Source organism: Oncorhynchus gorbuscha, linkage group LG19, assembly GCF_021184085.1.
Source record: "Oncorhynchus gorbuscha isolate QuinsamMale2020 ecotype Even-year linkage group LG19, OgorEven_v1.0, whole genome shotgun sequence".
Lineage (NCBI taxonomy): Eukaryota > Metazoa > Chordata > Actinopteri > Salmoniformes > Salmonidae > Oncorhynchus > Oncorhynchus gorbuscha.
In genome coordinates this window covers 27,678,688-27,704,738 of record NC_060191.1, presented here as the reverse complement: position 1 = coordinate 27,704,738, position 26,051 = coordinate 27,678,688, and the positions used below count along the sequence as shown (strand labels likewise).

Below are 26,051 nucleotides of genomic sequence, written 5' to 3'. Positions count from 1 at the left end.
ATTGATGCGTTGCACTATATTACTGCAAGCGGTAGCAATTTACATCCATTTTAATAACATTTTTTATAAAAAATGGAAAGGTCTTGTCAGCTTACATTATCGGCTGAAAGATGTGAACCGCCGGCAAAGTGTAAATCCGTAGCCTACTGTGCATAATCTTGGAACATAATGACCTGCCATAATCGCTACCATTACAGTCAAAAATACATGGACTTATTTAACTGAAATTGAGCAAAGACCTGTTATGTCTGTAACTAAGTCCATGGACATGATTTTAAGTACCTTCTTCCTCAATCTAAACCATTAAAACGGCACTGTGAGAAAACAGCCACACAATTTGTTGAAGACAGTGGATCTGCCTCTCTTCTGATGTGGAGATGGAGATTAAAACACATTTCTAGTACGACGGTTCCCCCCCGTTTGCTTAAAGAAGTGCTAAGAGCGACGGTTGTGATTGTGATGCTTCTCGCTTGCTGACATGACTGACGTGACTAGCAAGCTAGGCTATGTCATTTCATATCGTGTGTACGAGCTCTCTTACAATCTCTCCTGCTGGGGATGATAAGAGGTAAGACAGGACCCCCCCCCCCCCCCCGCCGGTTCAGCTGCCTCTTCAACACACAACATTACAGTTATCTCACCCCGGCCTGCCACTGACACAGCCATTGAGTGGGTGGCCATAAGTAGTAGGCAGTAGGTACCAACGAGTCAAAACGTTCAAGTCACACTCCACCTTAATATTTACCTCTCCAGAACAAAAAAGGTCCCAATTCAAGAGAAGCAAATGCACATCCCTACTTTGTTGTGTCGGAGTTGTGTTAAATTAGTCTTAGGAGAGTCCATGATTTGCTTTGAAGATCATTTGGTCATTTTGCCATTGAGGCATATACATGAAAATCTTTTCCCTAAGGTCTTTGAAAGTGTCTCGCAAATGCCTGATGAAAGGCCACTCTAGTCGAGGACTAGGATAGCATCTTCATTCCTATGGTATATTTTTACTTTTGCGCCTTCAAGGCTGGGATGTACAATAGACCTAAACAGAATAGTAGTCAGGGATTTATTTGAGTCAACGTTGTGCGTGCGTGTGTGGGATTACCTGTGTGTGTGCGGTTGTGTCTCTCTAGTTGGCTGGGCTTGGCGAAGGCTTTGTCACAGGAGGAGCATTTGAAGAACTTGGGCCTTTGGGAGCCCAGTGAGGGTCCTCGCTGGTGGACACGCTCGTGGTCCTGTAGGAGAAAGAGGTCAAAGGTCCGGGGACACAGAACAAAAAAAACATAGCAAATATCTTTTTTTTAAATCTGCAATTTGCATGAGAACTGGCCCGCCAACTGCGCCAGCGTACACTTAAAACCGTGAAAAAAAAACATCTGGGATCATTGGAAACCCAAAAGTCTAAAGATGGACCCCCCCCAATTAAAAAATAAATAAATTCTAATGCAGAACCATCCAGAAACCCCAAAGTCTACTAACAAACCATCAATGAAGCTCAAAGTCCAATGACAACCCATCAAGAAACTCCAGTCTAATAACGAATCCTCAAGAGACTCCTAAGTCTAATGAAGAAGACTGAAGAAAACTCCCGTCTAGTCATGAACAAAGAAACAAGAAGGCCAGTCTCGTCACAGGGTAGTGTGATGAATGAGAGTTGCTTTTAAAGATCAAGAAAAATCAGAAACTGAAAGTTTGTAAAATAACTTCCTCTGCATGTCCCCAGAGTCATAAAAAAGTCTGATCAAGCAAACCAACTACACAGACAAACATGTGTGAGGGTTGTGTGCGCACATGTGTGAATGTGTGCGTGTGAACATGCGCCCAAACTTTCGGGCCAAATGTTGTCCAGGGTGAAGTTTGGCCTGCGGTCCCCACTTTGAGCAGCCCTAGTATTGACCTTTAAATAAACACTACTCAACTCCTAAACATTATTGATAAAAGTACTGGTATTTCCCTCTTAACTATTGATGAAACTGTTGCCGTTTGTCACTCTCCATCGCTAAATGACATCATAAAGTTAATGAACCCAGCAACAGTTTGTAAAGTGGAGAAATAAAACAAAACGTGAATTAAACATTCTCTAATCTCAGACACCCAGAACTAAAATCTGTTTGCGTAATTGCATCAGATGCTTGATAAGCTTAATGTACTAACAAAGTATCCACTCCTCTAAATGGAAAATCATCCAGTTTCAGGGAAGTCTATGCGCCAAATGTCCCCTCCGGGGTTACATGGGGCTGCCGATTAGCACGGAACAGGCTTTGATACGGTTCCAGCCGTGCTCCCCCTTTCCAAAGGAGCGTTTAATTCCGTAAATGAGATGAGGAAAGCTTTTGGGATCAGGATGAGCAAGGAATGAGGGGGGCGTCACTGAGCCATAGATCTTAACACACACAAACTCTCTCTGAATGAAACGCACATCTAATGTGCTCTCTCGCTCTCTTGTTCATACACATGGACACAGACACACCCATCAGGGGATCACACGTGTCATATCAGGTCAAGACGGTCATACGCTCGCACACACACACACAGTACACAGCCAAGGACAGATGAGGACATTGAGGAGTTGCAGAACAGCGTGGCTCCCAGGCTGGATGAGAGCAGCTTGCTTCTGCTTATAACCCTAGAAATTAGGTCAAGCTCCTGCCTCTCCTCAATGCTGAGAGCTTCCCACTGTTTACGTGCTGGGGTGGAGATATTAAATGGAGAGCCTCTCTTCCTTGGGCAGCCGTATCCTCGTGAGTAGCATTGTCAGAGGAGAAAAAGTTTGCACTCGAGAAAATTACCATCAGCCTGAAATTGGACTTCAGTTGTTAACTTTTACCTCTCGCTCCTCCCGGCGCTATTATTACCCTGTCAGGAGGCAGTAGGCGTTTGGGACACAGAGAGAGGGAAGAGTGACAGTTGATTTATAGTTGTTACGAGACCCAGTAAGAAACTGGAGCAGCAGAATAAAGGTGTTAGCCATTGTGCTCAAGTCCTCTAAGGCGATTGTGTTTAAAGTCCCCTGAATGCAGAGAAACCCTCGGCCGTTTGACTCCTGTAACCCACTCTTAGCCCCGTCCCACCGCCCAGAATACACCCAGAATACACTCAAGAGTACTCAGAGCTGGTCCCACAGGAAACGATTATCCACAGTTGAAATTTGCTCTGAGGGCAAGACAGGGCAACTACTATCAGGGAATGGAAGGAATACATACAACATACAAACATGCTGTAGTGGGTGTGTGTGTCTGCCCAGACCTACTGTGTGTTTCTTTGCCACACACTCTGCATACTTGACAGTGTTCCATGCTATAGTCCAGTCTCCAGTGTGTGTGTGGGCGACTGTGTGTCTGTCCGTGCTTACCTTTAAGTGAGTAGCTCTTTTGAAGGCCTTGCCACACACTCTGCAGACGTGGCACCGGTCCTTGCCGTGGGCCTGCCTGCAGTGGCGTCGCAGCGTGTTGGCGCTCTGACACACCTGATTGCAGTAGAAACACTGGTTCTGCTTCTGGTTCTCCCCCTGGTCCTCCTTCTCCACCACCTGGCCCTCCTCTGACAGCTGGTTTCAACACAACACACACATTACATGCACGTTATCCTACCCACCTTAGATATCCTTCTTAGATATCTGTTAACAACACAACACACGTACAGGTACACGCATACACTGACTGACCCTGTAAATATTGTTGGGCTGTTCCTCAGTGGCCTGGGGGTGGTGACTGACCAGTATGACCTGCTGGGTGGAGCCGGCCTGTTGTCCTGAGAGATCCTGGTCACTGAGCATAGTTTGGTACTGCTGACTCTATGGAGAGAAAATACTCACTGTTACTGTGTGTGTGTGTGTGAGTACCAGAAGTCCTCACAAGAATAGTAAACCAACTCAAATTCTGAGAAGTGGTCTTCAATTTTAAAAGTATATTTTAGGCTTAGATTTAGGGTAAGAATTAAAGGTTAGTGGTTAGGTTTAGATTTAGGGTTAGTGGTTAGGTTTAGGTTTAGATTTAGGGTTAGAATTAAGGTTATTGGTTAGGTTTAGATTTAGGGTTAGAATTAAGGTTATTGGTTAGGTTTAGATTTAGGGTTAGAATTAAGATTCCAAGATGGCGTAGCAGTCAGACGTCTTTGTCCTGTCGTGTCCCTTGTATATATATCTTTTTATATATTTTTCTTCGCAGATCTTTTAAAAATATTTTCCTAAACCTCAACTTCTAAATACTCTCCTGCAACCCGCCTCACCCAATGTGGCGTGGATCTGCTTTTTTCTAAAGTATTTCTATTTACTTCAGATCTGGAATCCCTCAACTGAAGCTAGCCAGCTAACTAACTACCAGCGATCAGTCAACAAACCACTGCTAGCTGTCATCAGCTAACCTTTACATTTACATTTACATTTAAGTCATTTAGCAGAGTGTAGTGTAGTGTCAACAACGCACCCACTGCCAGCTAGCCTACTTCAGCAGTACTGTATCTTTTTAATCATTTTAGTCAATAAGATTCTTGCTACGTAAGCTTAACTTTCTGAACATTCGAGACGTGTAGTCCACTTGTCATTCCAATCTCCTTTGCATTAGCGTAGCCTCTTCTGTAGCCTGTCAACTATGTGTCTGTCTATCCCTGTTCTCTCCTCTCTGCACAGACCATACAAACGCTCCACACCGCGTGGCCGCGGCCACCCTAATCTGGTGGTCCCAGCGCGCACGACCCACGTGGAGTTCCAGGTCTCCGGTAGCCTCTGGAACTGCCGATCTGCGGCCAACAAGGCAGAGTTCATCTCAGCCTATGCCTCCCTCCAGTCCCTCGACTTCTTGGCACTGACGGAAACATGGATCACCACAGACAACACTGCTACTCCTACTGCTCTCTTTTCGTCCGCCCACGTGTTCTCGCACACCCCGAGAGCTTCTGGTCAGCGGGGTGGTGGCACCGGGAACCTCATCTCTCCCAAGTGGTCATTCTCTCTTTCTCCCCTTACCCATCTGTCTATCGCCTCCTTTGAATTCCATGCTGTCACAGTTACCAGCCCTTTCAAGCTTAACATCCTTATCATTTATCGCCCTCCAGGTTCCCTCGGAGAGTTCATCAATGAGCTTGATGCCTTGATAAGCTCCTTTCCTGAGGACGGCTCACCTCTCACAGTTCTGGGCGACTTTAACCTCCCCACGTCTACCTTTGACTCATTCCTCTCTGCCTCCTTCTTTCCACTCCTCTCCTCTTTTGACCTCACCCTCTCACCTTCCCCCCCTACTCACAAGGCAGGCAATACGCTCGACCTCATCTTTACTAGATGCTGTTCTTCCACTAACCTCATTGCAATTCCCCTCCAAGTCTCCGACCACTACCTTGTATCCTTTTCCCTCTCGCTGTCATCCAACACCTCCCACACTGCCCCTACTCGGATGGTATCGCGCCGTCCCAACCTTCGCTCTCTCTCGCCCGCTACTCTCTCCTCTTCCATCCTATCATCTCTTCCCTCTGCTCAAACCTTCTCCAACCCATCTCCTGATTCTGCCTCCTCAACCCTCCTCTCCTTCCTCTCTGCATCCTTTGACTCTCTATGTCCCCTATCCCTCCAGGCCGGCTCGGTCCTCCCCTCCCGCTCCGTGGCTCGATGACTCATTGCGAGCTCACAGAACAGGGCTCCGGGCAGCCGAGCGGAAATGGAGGAAAACTCGCCTCCCTGCAGACCTGGCATCCTTTCACTCCCTCCTCTCTACATTTTCCTCCTCTGCCTCTGCTGCTAAAGCCACTTTCTCCCACTCTAAATTCCAAGCATCTGCCTCTAACCCTAGGAAGCTCTTTGACACCTTCTCCTCCCTCCTGAATCCTCCTCCCCCTCCCCCCTCGGTGCAGATGACTTCGTCAACCATTTTGAAAAGAAGGTCGACGACTTCCGATCCTCGTTTGCTAAGTCAAACGACACCGCTGGTTCTGCTCACACTGCCCTACCCTGTGCTCTGACCTCTTTCTCCCCTCTCTCTCCAGATGAAATCTCGCGTCTGGTGACGGCCGGACGCCCAACAACCTGCCCGCTTGACCCTATCCCCTCCTCTCTTCTCCAGACCATTTCCGGAGACCTTCTCCCTTACCTCACCTCGCTCATCAACTCATCCCTGACCGCTGGCTACGTCCCTTCCGTCTTCAAGAGAGCAAGAGTTGCACCCCTTCTGAAAAAACCTACACTCGATCCCTCCGATGTCAACAATTACAGACCAGTATCCCTTCTTTCTTTTCTCTCCAAAACTCTTGAACGTGCCGTCCTTGGCCAGCTCTCCCGCTATCTCTCTCTGAATGACCTTCTTGATCCAAATCAGTCAGGTTTCAAGACTAGTCATTCAACTGAGACTGCTCTCCTCTGTATCACGGAGGCGCTCTGCACTGCTAAAGCTAACTCTCTCTCCTCTGCTCTCATCCTTCTAGATCTATCGGCTGCCTTCGATACTGTGAACCATCAGATCTTCCTCTCCACCCTCTCAGAGTTGGGCATCTCCGGCGCGGCCCACGCTTGGATTGCGTCCTACCTGACAGGTCGCTCATACCAGGTGGCGTGGCGAAAATCTGTCTCCTCACCACGCGCTCTCACCACTGGTGTCCCCCAGGGCTCTGTTCTAGGCCCTCTCCTATTCTCGCTATACACCAAGTCACTTGGCTCTGTCATAACCTCACATGGTCTCTCATATCATTGCTATGCAGACGACACACAATTAATCTTCTCCTTTCCCCCTTCTGATGACCAGGTGGCGAATCGCATCTCTGCATGTCTGGCAGACATATCAGTGTGGATGACGGATCACCACCTCAAGCTGAACCTCGGCAAGACGGAGCTGCTCTTCCTCCCGGGGAAGGACTGCCCGTTCCATGATCTCGCCATCACGGTTGACAACTCCATTGTGTCCTCCTCCCAGAGCGCTAAGAACCTTGGCGTGATCCTGGACAACACCCTGTCGTTCTCAACTAACATCAAGGCGGTGGGCCGTTCCTGTAGGTTCATGCTCTACAACATCCGCAGAGTACGACCCTGCCTCACACAGGAAGCCGCGCAGGTCCTAATCCAGGCACTTGTCATCTCCCGTCTGGATTACTGCAACTCGCTGTTGGCTAGGCTCCCTGCCTGTGCCATTAAACCCCTACAACTCATCCAGAACGCCGCAGCCCGTCTGGTGTTCAACCTTCCCAAGTTCTCTCACGTCACCCCGCTCCTCCGCTCTCTCCACTGGCTTCCAGTTGAAGCTCGCATCCGCTACAAGACCATGGTGCTTGCCTACGGAGCTGTGAGGGGAACGGCACCTCAGTACCTCCAGGCTCTGATCAGGCCCTACACCCAAACAAGGGCACTGCGTTCATCCACCTCTGGCCTGCTCGCCTCCCTACCACTGAGGAAGTACAGCTCCCGCTCAGCCCAGTCAAAACTGTTCGCTGCTCTGGCCCCCCAATGGTGGAACAAACTCCCTCACGACGACAGGACAGCGGAGTCAATCACCACCTTCCGGAGACACCTGAAACCCCACCTCTTTAAGGAATACCTAGGATAGGATAAGTAAATCCCTCTCACCCCCCCCTTTAAGATTTAGATGCACTATTGTAAAGTGACTGTTCCACTGGATGTCATAAGGTGAATGCACCAATTTGTAAGTCGCTCTGGATAAGAGCGTCTGCTAAATGACTTAAATGTAAATGCACACAGACAGCATCGTGAAGAAGGCGCAGCAGCGCCTATTCAACCTCAGGAGGCTGAAGAAATTCGGCTTGTCACCAAAAGCACTCACAAACTTCTACAGATGCACAACCGAGAGCATCCTGTCGGGCTGTATCACCGCCTGGTACGGCAACTGCTCCGCCCACAACCGTAAGGCTCGCCAGAGGGTAATGAGGTCTGCACAACGCATCACCGGGGGCAAACTACCTGCCCTCCAGGACACCTACACCACCCGATGTCACAGGAAGGCCATAAAGATCATCAAGGACAGCAACCACCCGAGCGACTGCCTGTTCACCCCGCTATCATCCAGAAGGAGAGGTCAGTACAGGTGCATCAAAGCTGGGACCGAGAGACTGAAAAATAGCTTCTATCTCAAGGCCATCAGACTGTTAAACAGCCACCACTAACATTGAGTGGCTGCTGCCAATACACTGACTCAACTCCAGCCACTTTAATAATGGGAATTGATGGGAAATGATGTAAAATATATCACTAGCCACTTTAAACAATGCTACCTAATATAATGTTTACATACCCTACATTATTAATCTCATATGTATATGTATATACTCTACGCTATATCATCTACTGCATCTTTATGTAATACATGTATCACTAGCCACTTTAACTATGCCACTTTGTTTACATATTCATCTCATATGTATATACTGTACTTAATACCATCTACTGTATCTTGCCTATGCCGCTCTGTACCATCACTCATTGATATATCTTTATGTACATATTCTTTATCCCCTTACACTTGTGTCTATAAGGTAGTAGTTTTGGAATTGTTAGCTAGATTACTTGTTGTTTATTACTGCATTGTCGGAACTAGAAGCACACGCATTTCGCTACGCTCGCATTAACATCTGCTAACCATGTGTATGTGACAAATACAATTTGATTTGATTTGATCCTCGACTTCGGCGATGTCATCTATAAAATAGCCTCCAACACTCAACAAATTGGATGCAGTCTATCACAGTGCCATCCGTTTTGTCACAAAAGCCCCATACACTACCCACCACTGCGACCTGTACGCTCTCGTTGGTTGGCCCTCGCTTCATACTTGTCGCCAAACCCACTGGCTACAGGCTATCTACAAGTCTCTGCTAGGTAAAGCCCCGCCTTATCTCAGCTCACTGGTCACCATAGCAGCACCCATTCGTAGCACGCGCTCCAGCAGGTATATCTCACTGGTCACCCCCAAAGCCATTGTTCTTATTTATTGCCTTAACTCCCTTATCTTACTTCATTTGCACTCACTGTATATAGACGTTTTGTTTTCTTTTTTCTACTGTATTATTGACTGTATGTTTTGTTTATTCCATGTGTAACTCTGTGTTGTTGTATGTGTCGAATTGCTATGCTTCATCTTGGCCAGGTTGCAGTTGCAAATGAGAACTTGTTCTCGACTAGCCTACCTGGTTAAATAAAAGTGAAATAAATAAATACAAATAAAAGGCTTAGATTTAGGGTTAGAATTAAGGTTAGTGGTTAGGTTTAGATTTAGGGTTAGAATTAAGGTCAGTGGTTAGGTTTAGGGAAATATGATTTTGAATGGGGAATCAATTGTTGGTCCCCAAAAAGTATAGTAAGACATATCTGTGTGTGGGTGGGTGTATGCACGCCCATGTGTGTATTTTTCAGAGTGGTTACCTGTGTATGTGCTGTTGTGTACCTGCATGATTGTGTGTGTGTGTTTCAGAGTGGTTACCTGTGCGTTGAAGTTGAGCGTGAATTGAGGTTGAGCGTCCAGCATACCCTGTGTGTCCTCCAGTGTGAGAGTCACGCTGCCGTCGCTGGCCATGCTCGATGACGACATCACCAGACTCTGGGAGCCAGCCGTCTGTGACAGGGAGGTGCTAGGCGGCAGGCTTGTGACTGACAGGAGAGACAGGAAGTAGGTGAGAATTTAGCTCGACAGAAATACTTGCAAGATTTTAATAAGCCATGCTGGTGTCATGCCATTGAAACTGAACTGGCAATGCATTTTCAAATGGGTAGAATGATGCACTGTGGCATATGGTAATCGGAAGGAGAGCAAGCCAGTGGAAATTGACGGAGTGGATTGGGAAGATGCCTGAAAACGCCACATGAACAGCAAATGCGTGAAAAAAACACATTTTATAAGAGGTCACCAGATAGTTGACTTGTTCTCTGCAAGCATCATTTAAAATTGAGATGTGACAGTGTGAAGGGAAATTAGGCCCTAGCAGCTTACCCACACTCACAAGGAATCTTGCCAACTATGTTCCGCAGCGTACAAATGTGAATGACCAAGAACCCCAAGGCCTAAATTGAGGAAGTTGAACGATCATGGTCAAAACTTGTTGATACAACAATAGCTAAGATGTGGAGAAGTCTGTCCAACAACACTATCAAGAATGCAGGTCCTACAGGCCCTAGTTTTGTCGCACCTTGACTACTGTTCAGTCGTGTTGTCAGGTGCCACAAAGAGGGACCTCGGAAAATGACACACACAAAAAAAAATGTTTTATCCTTTATTTAACTAGGCAAGTCAGTTAAGAACAAATTCTTAGTTACAATGACGGCCTAGGAACAGTGGGTTAACTGCCTTGTTCAGAGATTCGATCTCGAAACCTTTTGGTTACTGGCCCATCACTCTGACCACTAGGCTATCTGCCGCTCCAATTGGCTCAGAACAGGGCAGCACGGCTGGCCCTTAAAAGTAAACAGAGAGCTAACATTAATGACATGAATGTCAATCTCTCACGGCTCAAAGTAGAGGCGAGATTGACTTCATCACTACTTATTTTCATAAGAAATGTTGACATGGTGAATGCACCAAGCTGTCTAAACTACTAGCACACAGCCCAGACACCCATACAGTGAGGGGAAAAGTATTTGATCCCCTGCTGATTCTGTACGTTTGCCCACTGACAAAGAAAGGATCAGTCTATAATTTTAATGGTAGGTTTATTTGAACTGTGAGAGACAGAATAACAACAACAAAAATCCAGAAAAGCGCATGTCAAAAATGTTATACATTTTATACATTTTTGACATGCATTTTTCTGGATTTTTGTGGGCAAACGTACAAAATCAGCAGGGGATCAAATAGTTTTTTTCCCTCACTGTACATACCCCACAAGACATGCTACCAGAGGTCTCTTCACAATCCTCAAGTCCAGAACAGAATATGTGAGGCACACAGTCCTGCATAGAGCCATGGCTACATGGAACTCTATCCCACATCAGGTAACTGATGACAGCAGTAGAATCAGATTTTTTTTAAACAAACAAAAAATACACCTTATGGAACAGCGGGGACTGTGAAGAGATACAAACACACGGGAACAGACACGCGCACACAAACTCTACACACACGTACATTGTAATATTGTTGTATTGTACGTTTTGATTTGTAGATACGCATGGGGATTAATAATGTTATATGATGTACTGTTTTGTCTTTTGTTTTATGTGTGATGCAAGTGCCTTAATGTGTTTGGACGCCTGGAAGAATGGCCTCTGCCTTGGCATACAAATACACAATTCTCCATTCATCCAACCGAAAGCTTTACTATCGTCTCATTCTTTCATAACGTCTCTTGATTAGATGACTCACTGTTGTTAAATAAGAATACATTTGTAAAATGACCAAACACCTCTCAATGCCTATTCATTGTTTGTCACAGAATATTGTCCACTTGAGTTGAGAGGAGAGTGATGACGACGGCTCGGAGAAGTTGATTTAACTGCACAAGTGATGAGCATTGAGAGGTACTGCAATCAGCCTGCTAATTGACCCAGCTCTTCATCTCTCCCGCTGAACGAATCACTCAACACACTTTACATCACAGGCTCTTCACTGTGTGCTCCCAGTGGGCTGCACAATGGGTGAGTAGACGCAAACATACATACACACACACACAGCCGTGCTGCTGCCAATCCTTACCAGTCAGGCCCGCGTTGCTCTGAGGTAGGAGGTGGTCATTGCACATGGTGAGGGTGGCACCTGTGGTTTGGTGGGATGCCAGCCTGATCCCGCCAATCATCTCTCCGCAACCAGGGGCGCCGTGCTGCTGGAGGAGGTCTTGACCTTCAGAAAGAGAGAAAATACATTTCATCTCCAGCCCACAGTGACGTGATTCAATTATCTTCCTCCCGGCCCCTCTCGCTCTTTTTCTATGTCTGCAGTCTTCATCTCTCCGTTGAGTTTTTGTTTTGTTTACATTCGTGCAATGTTTGGTAACAGAACGACGGCACAAGAAGCACAAACCAGCAATCTGCTATCAAACTTTGCATCTGCACCGTTCGTCAAGTAAATGTGTTTTTGTAATATTTTCCATGGACATTTTTAAGAGTCGTCCTTGTGCATAGAGTTGTATGTTTAACTTTGAAACATTGTTCTTTTGTTTGGCATTCAAAAAAAGTAAAGTCTCAGCATCACTCGGCTACTGTGAAATTGCCCCTCCGTGAGGATGCACTTTAATTTAAATTTTACGACTGAAATTGAATTCCGGGCAGAGTGGATGGATTACGTTTTGGGCATTGAAGGCTCCGTGTGTGTGTGTATGTGTGTATGTGTGTGTGTGTGTGTGTGTGTGTGTGTGTGTGTGTGTGTGTGTGTGTGTGTGTGTGTGTGTGTGTGTGTGTGTGTGTGTGTGTGTGTGTGTGTGTGTGTGTGTGTGTGTGTGTGTGTGTGTGTGTGTGTGTCCAGTATGTCAATTGACATTTTTGTGGCATGTGAGTGCTGCAACGACATATTTATAAGAATAGGCGAAGAGAATTCTTTGTGAACTATTCATGCATATTTTGAGTATCTCACGATTAAGTATCCTTGAAGCGCTGTCGACGCATCTGGACAGCATACCAATTATAGTCTCATGAAAATATGTGTTACTCTCAAGGGCAACTGTAGAAAACACAGTTCTTGATTTTCGGACATTTTAATGAACTTGGTTTGTTGAATTAAGGTGAAGAGAAAAATAGATTGATTGTGCTCCTGTGAGCCAGCTTGTTTAGCTGCTACGTATGTGTGGGCATGAGCGAGTGAGTGCCTGTGGTGAGTGTTTGCCTGTAGCTGTGTGTGTGTTTTCCCAAAGTGTGCACTTGTGTCAGATTTTAAGCTACAATACGGAACTTTTTGGACGACCCGACCAAATTCACGTAGAAATGTGTGTTGTAGATCTGTCAATCTCATTGAAAGCAAGTGTGCCTTTTCTATGCTTCCCTTTCTTAAGGTTCGTTTTTGAGTCTTTTACTTTTGGTTTTGCACACAAGCTTCAAACAGCTGAAAATATTTTTCACAGCGGTTTAGATGATACTATGATTTGCTACACTATATATACTTGCTCGTTTTTGTCACAAACTGAAATTAGGTGAACTATTCACATTTTAAAGCAACCAGGAAATGGCAGAGAAATGTCTGCATAGTACATATTTTAAAGTATATTGGATTGATTGAAAGCATTAGTAGGAGAGTTTCCTTCATTGATAAATCCATGACGGGGAGCGTGCAAGAGTACACTTTGGGAGAAGTATGGAGAACAGGGACAGATCATTTGTGTGTGTCTACCTGATATGGTGAGTGTGATCTCCTGGGGGTGGTTGCCTGCAGCAGTGTTGCCCCCAGCAGCAGCGTTGGCCTGGGCCTGAGCTAGAGCCTGGGTGAGGCTGGAGTTGTTGATGGTCAGAGTGATCTCCTGAGCCCCACTGGACACCAGGCCTGGACCACTCATCACATGACTCAGGTCCTGATGAGAGCCTAAAGGGGGCAGGGAGAGAAAACAGGGAGTTACAGAAGTCATCATGAACTAATTGACTCTCCTCACTTCTATCCTTCCTCCATTCCTTCCTCTCTTTTTGTCTCTCCTATCCTCTCCCCTTTTCATCCCTCCTCTCCATATCCCTCCTTTACTCCCTCTATCTATTCTCTCCTCTATCTCCCCCATGCCCTAAGCTGACACCCTATGCCGTCAAAGTAGGTCCAGCTGGTGTGAAAGCATGGCTGTGGAACAAACTCATTGTGACAGTTTCCTCTCGGTGGGGCCACACATCACAGACACTCACATAAACAACAGAAAGCTGTGGGGCCCAAAAGAGAGGAAAGGATAGGAGTAGAAGAGAAGAGACACGGTCAGCTGCATACATTAGTTATGAGAAACCCGGATAAGCCTGGGATATGCTGATCGAAGACGGGGTAATGTGGCATGTAAAAATCTTATCCGGTTTACTGTTGTTTTTGCGGTCTGCGCAGGCGGAGTTTTGCTTATCATGGGTGTTGTGCGATGATGTTTTCACCTGATTGTCAAACAAAAATCACTTCAAAAAGTGGGCTACCTGTGCAGTTAAATCCACATGAACAATCCCATAATAATTTTGCCTACTATAATTAATTTACTGTAATAAAAAAAATTATCTGACATTTGGTTGGCCATATTATAATTTACAACATTTGGTAGTCCATTTGTCAACTAAAGTTTGATACACGCAGCTTCACTTCTGTCATAACTTGTTGCCCTAGAAGACTAAATAAAATAGGGCTCATCAGAATGTCTTACATCGATAGAATGAATGCATTAGTAATCAAGTAAACACCAGTAAAGTTGTCTGGTTCGTTTAGGGACCGGAGAGAAAACGCATTAACTCCAAAAAACAGTCAGTTTGAGTGGTTTTGAGGAAATTAAAAGCTGAGAAAATTACCAAACACTTTCTGGAAAGACTTCTGTTCGTCTTGGTTGCATATTTTATGTGGTTGAAATACTGTCTGCTTGCATAACAGTGTCAAAGACAACACATTACACGCGCAGTCACATTTTCTCAAGAGATGCCGAAAGAAAGAAATCATATTTCTCCACTCTTGTTCCCGGGACAAAATTAACATTTGTTGTAAAATTTCACTGCCAGAAATGCATCATTCTGCAGGAGTTAAAGTTCTATTACGTTACATGTGAAAGGTTATAGGCCAAAGTCAGCCTCCAAATTCATGAATACAGGGATACTCATGAGCGGGTTATGAGCGGATAAGACCTTAAGCGGGATATGAACTACTATCAGGAATACTGTGCGCATGTAAACGTGGTCAATGGTAGTATCGGAACGCATATGAGAGGTACCGTGCACCCGTTTTGTCAAAGAAAATGTATGCAACTGTTGAAGGAACAGGTAAGTTGAGGAGAAAAAAACGTTTTTAATCGAAAAGGCATCACAGTGTTTGCTTTGTACAGAAAATGCTCCATCTTCAAAACGTGACTGCTGACATGCACAATGTTTTGGGATCGTAGTAACAGTTGACTAATAAACATAATACAAGTGAACCTTCCGAGTGAACTATCCCTTCAATTCTCCTGAGTGATCATGTTCGTATAGGAACAGAAATGCAAAGTTCCGGGGAGAAGACGGGACCACCATGCACCTGTGTTGTCGTGCTCGCCAAGGCTGCCCATGGTGACGTGGCCGGGGGCCGATGGCGGAGGGCTGCAGGGACAGGCTGGTGAGCGGGTGCAGGACCACATTGGAGCCGGGCGCCGAAGGGTCTCCCGTGGCCATGAGGTGGGAACCAGGGTGGCTGGTCAGGCCTCCGTCTCCTGTCAGGGCGTGGGAGAGGAGACCTCCCTGCTGGAGGATAGCTGGGTCAATCTGGAGGGGATGGGAGAATCCCAATGAGTCAACACAGGACACGGGTGGGGGGAGGGGTAGAGAGAGAGGGAGGTGAAAAGAGAGAGGGAGAGCGATAGGGGAGCAGAGGAGAGTAGGACAAATGATGAAAACGAGGGAACCAAGGGAGGAGAGGTGGAGCAAAGGAGAGAGAGTAAAGAGAGAGGGCGAGAAGTAGGTGACACTGGCGGGGACACACTGCATTACCTGCAGTGTGATGTTGTTGATGTTGCTGGTGTCGATGCCAGAGATCTGGACGTTGGGACACACTAGGTTGGCAGAGGTAAGCTGGAGGTGGATGCCCTCCAGAGTAGCCAGACCCTCCGACAGAGACACTGTCAGGTCACCACCCGCTACAATACAATCACAAACCACACGATTAGATCAGAAGACATATATTGTCCCAAGCTTAGATAACTGGATCTTTATTTGAAGTATCACATCAGTAAGACACAAAATGTCATCAAGTTTATATACAACACAAAAACGGGCTGTTATAAAAAGAAGACTCCCATTCTGTGATATTTACAGCCATTTTCTATCACTTAAATGAATCACAAACACCCATATATTCTGGAGAAATGTCACTTATAAATGTATTATGTGCCCAGTTCAAGTGTCTAGCCTCTAAACCCACCATAAAACAACATTTAAGGTGTGGGACTTTGAAAAATAACACCAATAACTTAATTTAATGCAGATTTGCGTCCGATTTTTCTGTGTTTGCTCGATGTGCCTTCTGTCTGCTCGGACAGATAAGAGGAGAGTGGCTCGGAGTGAGTTATCATCAAACGGGGGGATCTTAGAGGGAACTAGGGGGCGTTACAAGCGGAGCTGTGTGCCAGCAATGAGCACGGTGCGTGGAAGCCATTTCGAAGCGCTTCTACGTAGATTTTCAAACAGCACTGAGGGAAATTCATTTCCAGGCTGCTTTTTTTTGGATGGCTTCCTCCTCACCGCCAGTTTGAACAAACGACAGATTAGAGGTGAAGTGAGCCAGAGTTCAGTCAAAAGAGTTCGACTCTTAAGTGTTGATGCGTTTCAGACTCCACAAATCTTGTTTCAGATTCCTTATTCCATCCCAGTCTGTAGAACTAATTAACAGATACATCATACTATAGTTGTAGCCTAGAATGTCTTAATGAATTGGATGGAACAAATACTTATTTTCCCGAAAGTCTACATAAGATGGAAACTTGTCTTTGACATGGAGGCTCACACGAGGCAAACTACAGGAAAAATGCTTTTCAATATTTGCAGAACATCGGTCTTGCTTTTGAACCAGGCGTGAAAGACGATGCCTGGCTACCCAGACTCCTTGCTCCAGCCAAATGCCCACGGACGTTAGTTACTTCTCCACAATGACCGGAGTGCCTCCTCGACCCCTCACCGAATTCAAACACATTTGGTGCCGACTTATTGGTCCAGAAACCGATGGGTTGGGCCAGGGACAGCACACGAGTTGGGTAAAGCGGCAGTTTGGACGTTTGCACTCTGATTGGTTAGAGACGATCCAATCGCTGATGACTTTGTTTCGTACAAAACCCCTCGTGCCCCTCTTCACCTCAAACAATTTCAGTCTCAGACTAAAGTATGTAGTGAATGACAGAGCAGTGGAATAATTTAGTGAAAGACAAGCATGTCCTTCTTTACTACCAAGTATTCTGATTTTTAAAAATGAATATGAATACTTTTGATATTTTACTGGACTAAACTATTTGACCTCACTCTCAATTCGCAGAAATCCCCGAATATGACAACGGTGACAATTCTGCCTGGAAATGAGACAGAGCAGGCAAAACAGTTGAAATGACGCTGTTACAACCAGAAACGGGTTGAAATGATGACAGTATGATGCAATTTTGATGTAATGTCCCACAAGGGATGCAATATCCAGCTCTCATCCTCCGTCTCGTGGCTACTGAGAACAGACTGTACTTAAGACTCAGGATTCAAACCTCTCCTCTCCGTCTCAAACTATGGTTTGAATGTAGACTCGGCTAGGGTTGACTGTTCAGGTGAAATATGGTTGCTGTGCTGAGCAGCACTTGGGTGCATGCTTCATGTCAATAGTGGAAGGGGTGAGCTAGGCTTGCATAGGGTAATAAGTATTGGCAATAAGAATGAAACAATGATGTGCTTGTGGCAATGGACGGTTGTGGGAATGTGAGGGTGTGCCAGGTTTGGGGTGAATTCCACCTAAACTCAAGTCAGGAATTGAATTGCATGTGTACATTTTTATGTGCAACTCAATATATTAATTTAATTGGAGCCCCAACCCTGATGTGAGTGAGTCCTTACCTGACATGGAGGTAGGCAGAATAGCCTGGCCCACCAGGCCTTGCTGCAGCAGGTTCTGATCAAACTGGCCTGCGAGGACCTGGTTGGCTGGGAGGTAGATGTTATGGTCTGTGGTGGTAGCCTGGAGCAGACCCACAGGGTGCAGGGTCTCTGGGTTACCCGGGTGCTGCTGCTGCTTCTGGTTACTTCTGGACAATGCCGCTCGCTTGGCCTTCCGACCCTCTGAGCTGGGCCGGTAGTGACACTGGATGTGGGTCTTGCGGTGGCCTGAGGTGCGGAAGCGGAGCTCGCAGAAGGGGCATTTGAAGGGCTTGGAGCCCGTGTGGAGACGCATGTGGACTTTCAGACTCCCTTTGGTGGAAAAGGACGTGTTGCACATGTGACAGCTGAACAGCTTCTGACCTGCAGGGGAGAGAACAGAATGATAGCATTGTTATCATGATAGCATAGTATGTAGCCCTACAGTGTACCACTGATTCTCATTATTTGACATAGTGGTAGGTTTTGCAATAATGCGGCTGAGGTCTGGGATCGGGTGATGGCCGCCAAGGTTTTATTGTGACCCTAGATTGACGTGAATCAATACAAAGAAGAATCATAAAACACGGGACGAAACTGTCCATTGTGCCAATAGATGGAATGCACTCGCATGAGATTTGCCGTGATGTTGACAGAGTGGCATGGGAGGTTTATTTCTTAGACTGGGGTAAGATGTCAATTTTTGGGACACATCCTCAGTAGTGTGCCTTCGAATCAGTGGGTGTTTCGGCCTTTAATCACTAAACACCCTCATCAAAGGTGGCCAGCTAAAGGGTGATCAAGCCTTAGCTTGTGTCCCATGCCCAATTAAGATGTCCCACAGGACTGTGCAAGGCAGGGGCGTCCTCTTCCCTGAGCCAGCCATACAGCTGACCGCATACCTCATATGCCCTCCTCAAGTTGGAGGGATCTGAATTGAGTTCTCAGGTGGGGGTGAGGGGTCATGAAGTTATAGCCCAGCAAGGGTCCTTCCGTTTGATCCAGATCCACTGGCTGCCTCTTTCAGCTGCTTGAGAAACTGCTCTGACGGTCTGCCGCAGAGCCTGTCCATGGATTCCAAGTTCTTTCAGCAACCTGATGATGGAAGAAGCCACGAATCCTCTGCATCCCACTTCAACTGGCCAGACTTTTGCATTCCAGCCACGCTGAGTTGCGTCTGCTGCCAACTCTGTGTAACGCAGTTTCTTACGCTCGTAGGCCTCTTCAACAGAGTTTTCCCACGGGACTGTGAGCTCTATGATGTACACAGCCTTTCGTGAAGGGGACCAGAGTACCATGTCTGGCCTAAGGTTGGTAGAAGCAATCTCAGGTGGAAAAATGAGTTGCTGGCCAATATCGACAAGCATCTTCCAGTCCCGGGCCATGGCTAGGTGTCCAGTTTCTGGCTTTGTAGGAGGATACTTGGGCCTTTTCTGTCCCTCCCGGATGAATGTTGTTGTTTTGACGGGATTGCTTGTTTTTGGAGGTAATGAATTGGTTGCACTCCTCTTGGTCTCAAGTGCTGCAGCCAGGCTCATGAGGACCTGATTGTGCCTCCAGGTGTAGCGGCCTTGTGAGAGGCTGGTCTTGCAACCTGTCATTATATGCCTGAGAGTCGCTGGAGCTGGGCAGAGGGGGCAGGTCGAGTCCTCGCCATACCATTGATGTAGATTTTTTGGTGATGGAAGCACATCATAAACAGCTCTTATGATGAAGCTGATGTTGCTTGCCTCCATTTGCCAAAGCTCACTCCAGTTGATCTTTCTCCTCTCCAGGCCTTCCCACCGCGTCCATTGCCCTTGTTTAGCAAGAGAGACAGCCTTTGCACTTCTTGCAGTCTCCTCCTGTCTGCGTACCTCCTCGACCACTAGCTTCCTGCGTTCAGATGTTGTTGCCTTATGGAACGTTGGTTTGCTTGCTGCCAGGCCAAAGCCTCCTCTTCCATGCTGGATATTCCCCACAATGTCTTGGTGTCTCAGGGCTGATGTTGCTTGCTGCACAGCCTTGGATGATGTCCATTTCCGTCCAGTTTGTAGGGGAGGTGCAGCCTTGCTAATGGTCTGGTCTTTGGAGTCCTTCAATGTCATCTAAAGTCTTACTTTAGAGCACTTGTACTCCTCCGTTAGACTTGTAAGAGGTAGTTCAAGGACCCCTTTGCCATAGAGGCCGATGTTACTCAGGCATCGTGGGACACCCAGCCATTTCTTCACGTATGAGGTAATGGTTCGCTCCATCTTCTCCACTGTTGTTATTGGGACCTCATAGACGGTGAGTGGCCACATTACCCGGGGGAGAAGTCCAAACTGTAGGCACCAGAGCTTGAGCCTCCCAGGCAGTAGGGTCTTGTTGATGTTCTCAAGACCGTCGGCGATGTCCTGCCTTACTTGCTGCACTTGATCTTTATCCCGGAGGCTTTCGTTGTACCATCTACCCAGGCTCTTGATGGGTTGCTCAGACACCGTTGGTATCGGGTCATCTCCAATGCAGAACCTCACATCTTTAAGCTGTCCCTTGACTATGGAGATGCTTCGAGATTTGCTTGGCTTGATTTTCATCCGTGCCCACTTGATGTTATCCTGCAGTTTTGCAAGTAGCCGCCTGGTGCATGCTGCAGTGGTGGTCAGTGTAGTCATGTCATCCATGTATGCTCGGATAGGTGGGAGACGGAGCCCTTCCTTAGTTCTCTCACCGCCGACCACCCATCTCGATGCCCTGATGATGACTTCCATGGCCATAGTGAAGGCCAGAGGAGAAACTGTACAGCCTGCCACTATGCCTACTTCCAAGCGCTGCCATGTTGTTGTGAAGTCAGGTGTTGTGAAACACAATTGCAGGTCTTGGAAATAGGCCTTTACCAGTGTAGTGATGGGTTCTGGTACGTGGAAAAAGTTGAAGGATTCCCAGAGGAGTTCATGGGGAACTGAGCCAAAGGCATTGGCCAAGTCGAGGAAAATGACATAGAGGTCTCTCTTGTCCTTCTTAGCTGTTTGGATCTGGTGCCAAATCATACTAGTATGTTCCAGGCAACCAGAGAAACCAGGAATGCCTGCTTTCTGTACAGATGTATCAATGTACTTGTTCCTTTCCAGATAAGTGGACAGCCTCTGTGCTATTATACTGAAAAAGATCTTCCCTTCGACGTTGAGAAGGGAGATTGGTTGGAATTGACTGATGTCTGTCGCATCCTTCTCTTTCGGGATTAGCACACCACCAGCCCTTCGCCATGCCTTTGGTATTATTTCCTTCTGCCACACTATCCTCATGAGCCTCCAAAGAAAGCGTAGAACATCCGGGGCGTTCTTGTAGAGCTTGTATGGTACTCCATTAGGCCCAGGAGCCGAGGCCGCTCTTGCTCTTCGGACAACGTTCTCTACTTCCCTCCATTTTGGAGGGTCAGTGTCCAGATTGAATTCTGGTGTTTGAATAGGTGGGATGTCATGTGGGATGATTATCTGCTCATGCCTTTTCATGTCCTGGTGGACCTTTTCCAGATGTTCTTCCAGTTCAGGCTTTGTAGTTTTTAGGATTCCGCACTTTTCCTTTGCGAAGAGATCTTTGACAAACTTAAAGGGGTTTTTATAGAACCGTGTTCTTGAGTGTTCCTTCTTCCTACGAATTTTCCTTAAGTTTTCCGCTCTTCGCAAGGTTGCCAGCCGACATTTAATGTCTGCTTGGAGTAGCATGAGACCTTCTCTCTCTGCATCAGAGGCCTTCTTCCACTGCTTCCTCAGCTGCCTTCTCTCTCTGACAAGTATCTCGATCTCCTGCAGTCTCCTAGATTTGGCTGGCGCGGGAGGTGTCTTGCCACTTCTCCTTTCGTTTACGCCAAAGCGCTCTTCTCCGTAGTGGTAGATAATGTCTCCCATCCTTTCAAGCTTTTTCTCTGCTGTTCCTACCTGTTGTTCCAAGATTTTTGTCAGGTCGTTGTTGATTGTTTCCCACTCTCTCTTTTCAACGGCTTTGGGCCACTTCACACTCGGTCTGTGCCCTTTGATCTTTTCCTCTTTTAGAGGTCTCTGTGGTTGGGTGAGTTCATCCACCGGCATTTCTGTGCTTGTGTTATCCTCCTCAGTTACAGGGGTGCTGATGCTCTGCGAACTTTGGTTTGCGTCCCGTCGCTGTGCTTCATTCGACTGATTTGACTGGCTGTTTCGTAAGAAGTACTGGTCAATGCGAGGTCCCTGTCTCTGCTTCTCTAACAAGCACCTTTTCCTCCCTTGATGGATCCTTAACCCCCTTGCCGATGTTACTCTCTCCCAACCACAGCTGCACACCTGAAGTGTGTGTCCTGCTGCTGTTATGGTTGTCTCATGTGCTGTGTTCCTACTCGTAGTCGTTTCCGTTCCTGGGTCCGTAACCGTGTGATCAGTCGTTGAGCCATCTTGCGCCCCAGCTCTCGCAGGCTCTAGGGGTATGTTCCTTTGTTGACTTTCAGTAGCACTTAGCGGGTGTCTCCAACATACTGAAACAGCGTCGGAGACTGCCAACATGGGTAGCTAACCCATGACAGCCCCAGTGGGGTCTATTCCCTCCGGTCAGCTGTCTCTCCAAGCTGTCACACAGGCTTTCCTATGTTGTCAGCTGTCCTTTCACAGCAGTCACTGGACTGGTCCAGATAAGATGATTCTCAAAGAACTTGAAACTGAGTGTTTGAATGTGATTGTTCCATTGGCGAATGTATCGCACCTCCGTTCTGACAAGACGCCTTTTCCTCGATTTCGCCCCCCTAGAGTACCAATAAAACAAGTCACTTTTCTGATTACTGCCGTTCCAAAAGTTAATTCAGACGTCGCTAAAGAGGCCACTAACCCACAGCTCTTCAACAGTAACTTGGGAGTATGAGGCCTACTTAGCTAATGTCTGGGCCTTCTCATTAAATTCAGGGAGAATGAGTGTGTCTGCTCCAGGGTCAAACCGCAGTAATTACCAAAAGAGAACAAGGTGTGAGGAGATATCATCTCCTAATATCCCTCGACTGACAAAACGTTTCTGCTGCCATCATGCGCCGGGCGATCAAACCTACAGCTCCGTCCCATAAATCATCGGGCACAATTACTCCCCATGGCACCGTGTAACGGCATTCCTCCTCTTCTGAGGAGGAGGAGAAGCGAGAAGGAACGGAGGACCAATGCGCAGCGTGGTAAGTGTCCATAACGTTTTATTTTAAGATATAACCAGAACACTATGAAAATACAAAACAATAAACGAGAACATGAACGAAACCGAAACAGTACCGTGTGGCAACAAACACACACACGGAAAACAAACACCCACAAACCAAAAGTGAAACCCAGACTACTTAAGTATGATTCTCAATCAGAGACAACTATCGACACCTGCCTCTGATTGAGAACCATACTAGGCCGAACACAAAAACCAACATAGAAAAACAAAGACTGCCCACCCCAACTCATGCCCTGACCATACTAAAACAAAGAATAAAATAACTATGGTCAGAACGTGACACACCGTTAGATGATAAGACATGCAAATGAGGCCGATTTAAATATTGTTTATAATACATTAGGATTATGCATCCTAGAAGCGTATGAACTCTCTTGTTTTTGAGTACAGACCCTCTTTCACTGCATTTACTGATTGATTTACGTAATATAACTTTTAAATCGCGGCATTAAAGTGCACTCTACCCCCACAGAGTTGGACCATTTTGAGAACATACTGTGGCTAATGTAGTAACAACCCTAACGTCATTAAAACTAATTAACAGGGACAGATCAGCGGCATTTTGAACTCCTGTTCCCTCCTACTGATCAGATGGAGTGGAAGTACACACTGACCTGTGTGGGTCTTTATGTGGCAGTCCAGGGTGGACTTCACGGTGAAGTTCTTCCCACACTTGTCACACTTGTAAGGACGCTCTCCTGTGTGGATCCGTATATGTCTAGAGAGAGAGAGAGAGAGAGAGAGAGAGAGAGAGAGAGAGAGAGAGAGAGAGAGAGAGAGAGAGAGAGAGAGAGAGAGAGAGAGCGAGAGAGCGAGAGAGCGAGCGAGCGAGAGGAGAGAGAGTGAGCGAGAGGAGGGAGAGAGAGAGAGAGAGAGAGAGAGCGAGAGAGAGCGAGCGAGAGGAGAGAGAGTGAGCGAGAGGAGGGAGAGAGAGAGAGCGAGAGCGAGCGAACAAGTTACTCATTAACCTTCCTGTTAGAATGCAGAGAGTGTCAAGGGGACACTTTAAGTTAAGAAGAAGAAGGCTCACATTCTTTTCATAACAACACACAATGCATTTATCACCTGTGGCCATTCTGATGTTTTCCTATTTTCATTTTGCATGCTTTGTGCTTACCAAGGCTCCCATGAAATTAAATAACAACACGTGGACGTCTTCGCTTTCTGAACGTTTTCAGGCACAAGGCCACTGACTCAGCAAAATTGTTAGTTTACTCCCTCTCATAACTTTGGCCTTTGTTTGTAATGTGAACTAGGTAACTTTATTAGGTCTCCCTGAGCGGGGGGGGGCGTTTATTTTTATATTATTACATTTTTGCTGACAAAGGAGAAAGTTTTCTATGAGAATGGGTAGCTTGTCAGGGTAACTTGTCTTTGCCAAAAACAGGTCAGCTTTATTGTTTTTGATAAAAGAGCACCATGAAATGAAATGAATACATCTTTGTTGCAGCCATTCCTGGGTTGTTGCTGTCATTTCCCCTTGTTTTTGGCAGGCTTAGTGACTCCATAATCCAATGAGGCTACTTTTGAAGAACTTCTGAAATTAAAAAGCTAAGCCTATCCCGTAAATACTTCAATATGGTCTTGTGTCACGGCTGGTCGCAAGGGGGATGTTCGACGACGCAATAATGATCATTACTTAATATCTTAATACCCCAAAATAATATTCCTTACCAATAATTGCAACCAAACTTTTATGGTTCAATAAAACCGAAGTTCATTTCATCCATACCTATTTCTATGAATTTGAAAGTGGTTACATTTCTCCAGCCCCATCACTCAGCTGTTTACCCAAACAGGGACCGCTGTGTTATTGCTACTGCAGATTGACGTTTTAAGAAAAATGTTGCCTGTCACACACCGGTGGAACACTAGTGTCAAACAAGAGGAATATAAAGAGGGGAAACAACTAATTTCTCCAGCGCCTGATGATGACAATCATATATACATAGGAGATTTTTTTTAAATCTAATCGACTGGTTAACAGCTTGTTTGGCGGTGATCTCACAAATTAACACCCCAGTAAACATGTGTGTGTGTGTATTGGCAGGTGATGAGCACCCAACTAAACACTAACCCTGCCAAGCCAGACTGTGAGTGCTGTGGGCTGTGTTAATAACTTCAGATAGGGTCTATTGTGGAGCCCCTCTCAGAGCAGAGGTCTGCAGTGGAAACTGTAGTAGTGACTGGCAGGAGGGCTCTTATTCTGGGAGAGAGGTTGGGTCAGGGCCGCAGTTTGGAGCCTGTTCAGGGCCCTGTAATTGGGCTCTCTGTGGTAGAGGGCTCTTCTGGGATATAGGATGGGCGTGGGTGGGGACACAATGAGCTGGGCATTGCTCTTTGAGAGGTCCAGGAAGAGGGGGCGGCTGGAACGACAAGGTAACTCTTCAACCGCTGGGAAAGACAATCATGACAGAATAATGAGAAGGAGAGAGAGAGAGAGAGAGAGAGAGAGAGAGAGAGAGAGAGAGAGAGAGAGAGAGAGAGAGAGAGAGAGAGAGAGAGAGAGAGAGAGAGAGAGAGAGAGAGAGAGAGAGAGAGAGAGAGAGAGAGAAAAGAGAGAGAAAAAAGAGAGAGAAAAAAGAGAGAGAAAAAGACAGAGAGAGGTGGAGATGGAAGAAGAGGTGGGCACACAGGCTGGACTGCACCTGAACATGACTACAGAGAAGAGCCCCCTGTCAAAGAGCTCAGAGAGGTGGGAGACACTTCAACCCCAAGAGCAAGATATCCAGAGACACAGAGAGAGTCTGAGTCGCTCAGAATCAAAGCATGAGGGGGAATAGGACCAGGGCCTAAACGAACACCTGCCACGTCTATTTCAGCAGCCACGTTGGCGTGTGGTCAGGGCTCCGCAGTGCAAGCATTTCACTCGCATTCGCCAATAAAAATAAGAGTTAAAAGCCAAGTATGATCACATATAGCAAAATAAATGCTGAGTAGCCGTTTTCAAAGTGTTTCTGTCGTTTTGTTTCATAGCTGGTAGATAATCACACAAAGAATTACAAATCCTATAATATCCCATCACGTGCAACATCACTGCCTGTGCTGAAGAAGTGCTGTGCACAGGCATAAAAAGTGCAGTGTTAAATAACAATATTTTTGTGAACAAATGTTTTATTTGATCTTTATAATACGGTTGGTACCAACATGTGAAAATTGATGTCGAAATGTGGAAACCTGTTGCAGCTCAAGTCAACTACAAAACCCACAATGCAATGCTCTCTCTAAGGGCTGGCTAGCT

General features: G+C 46.4%; 1 protein-coding gene across 1 annotated transcript in view; it reads right to left on the bottom strand.

Annotated features, from left to right (window-relative positions):
• LOC124004869 (zinc finger protein 236-like) overlaps nt 1-26,051 on the bottom strand; it is a 95,129-nt gene that overhangs the window by 7,479 nt on the left and 61,599 nt on the right. Inside the window, 11 exon segments of the mRNA XM_046313696.1 lie at nt 1,097-1,226; nt 3,344-3,538; nt 3,656-3,784; nt 9,399-9,565; nt 11,604-11,747; nt 13,227-13,415; nt 15,066-15,117; nt 15,119-15,289; nt 15,515-15,660; nt 17,609-18,010; nt 23,425-23,528. Of these exon segments, the coding sequence (XP_046169652.1) occupies nt 1,097-1,226; nt 3,344-3,538; nt 3,656-3,784; nt 9,399-9,565; nt 11,604-11,747; nt 13,227-13,415; nt 15,066-15,117; nt 15,119-15,289; nt 15,515-15,660; nt 17,609-18,010; nt 23,425-23,528 (1,829 nt within the window).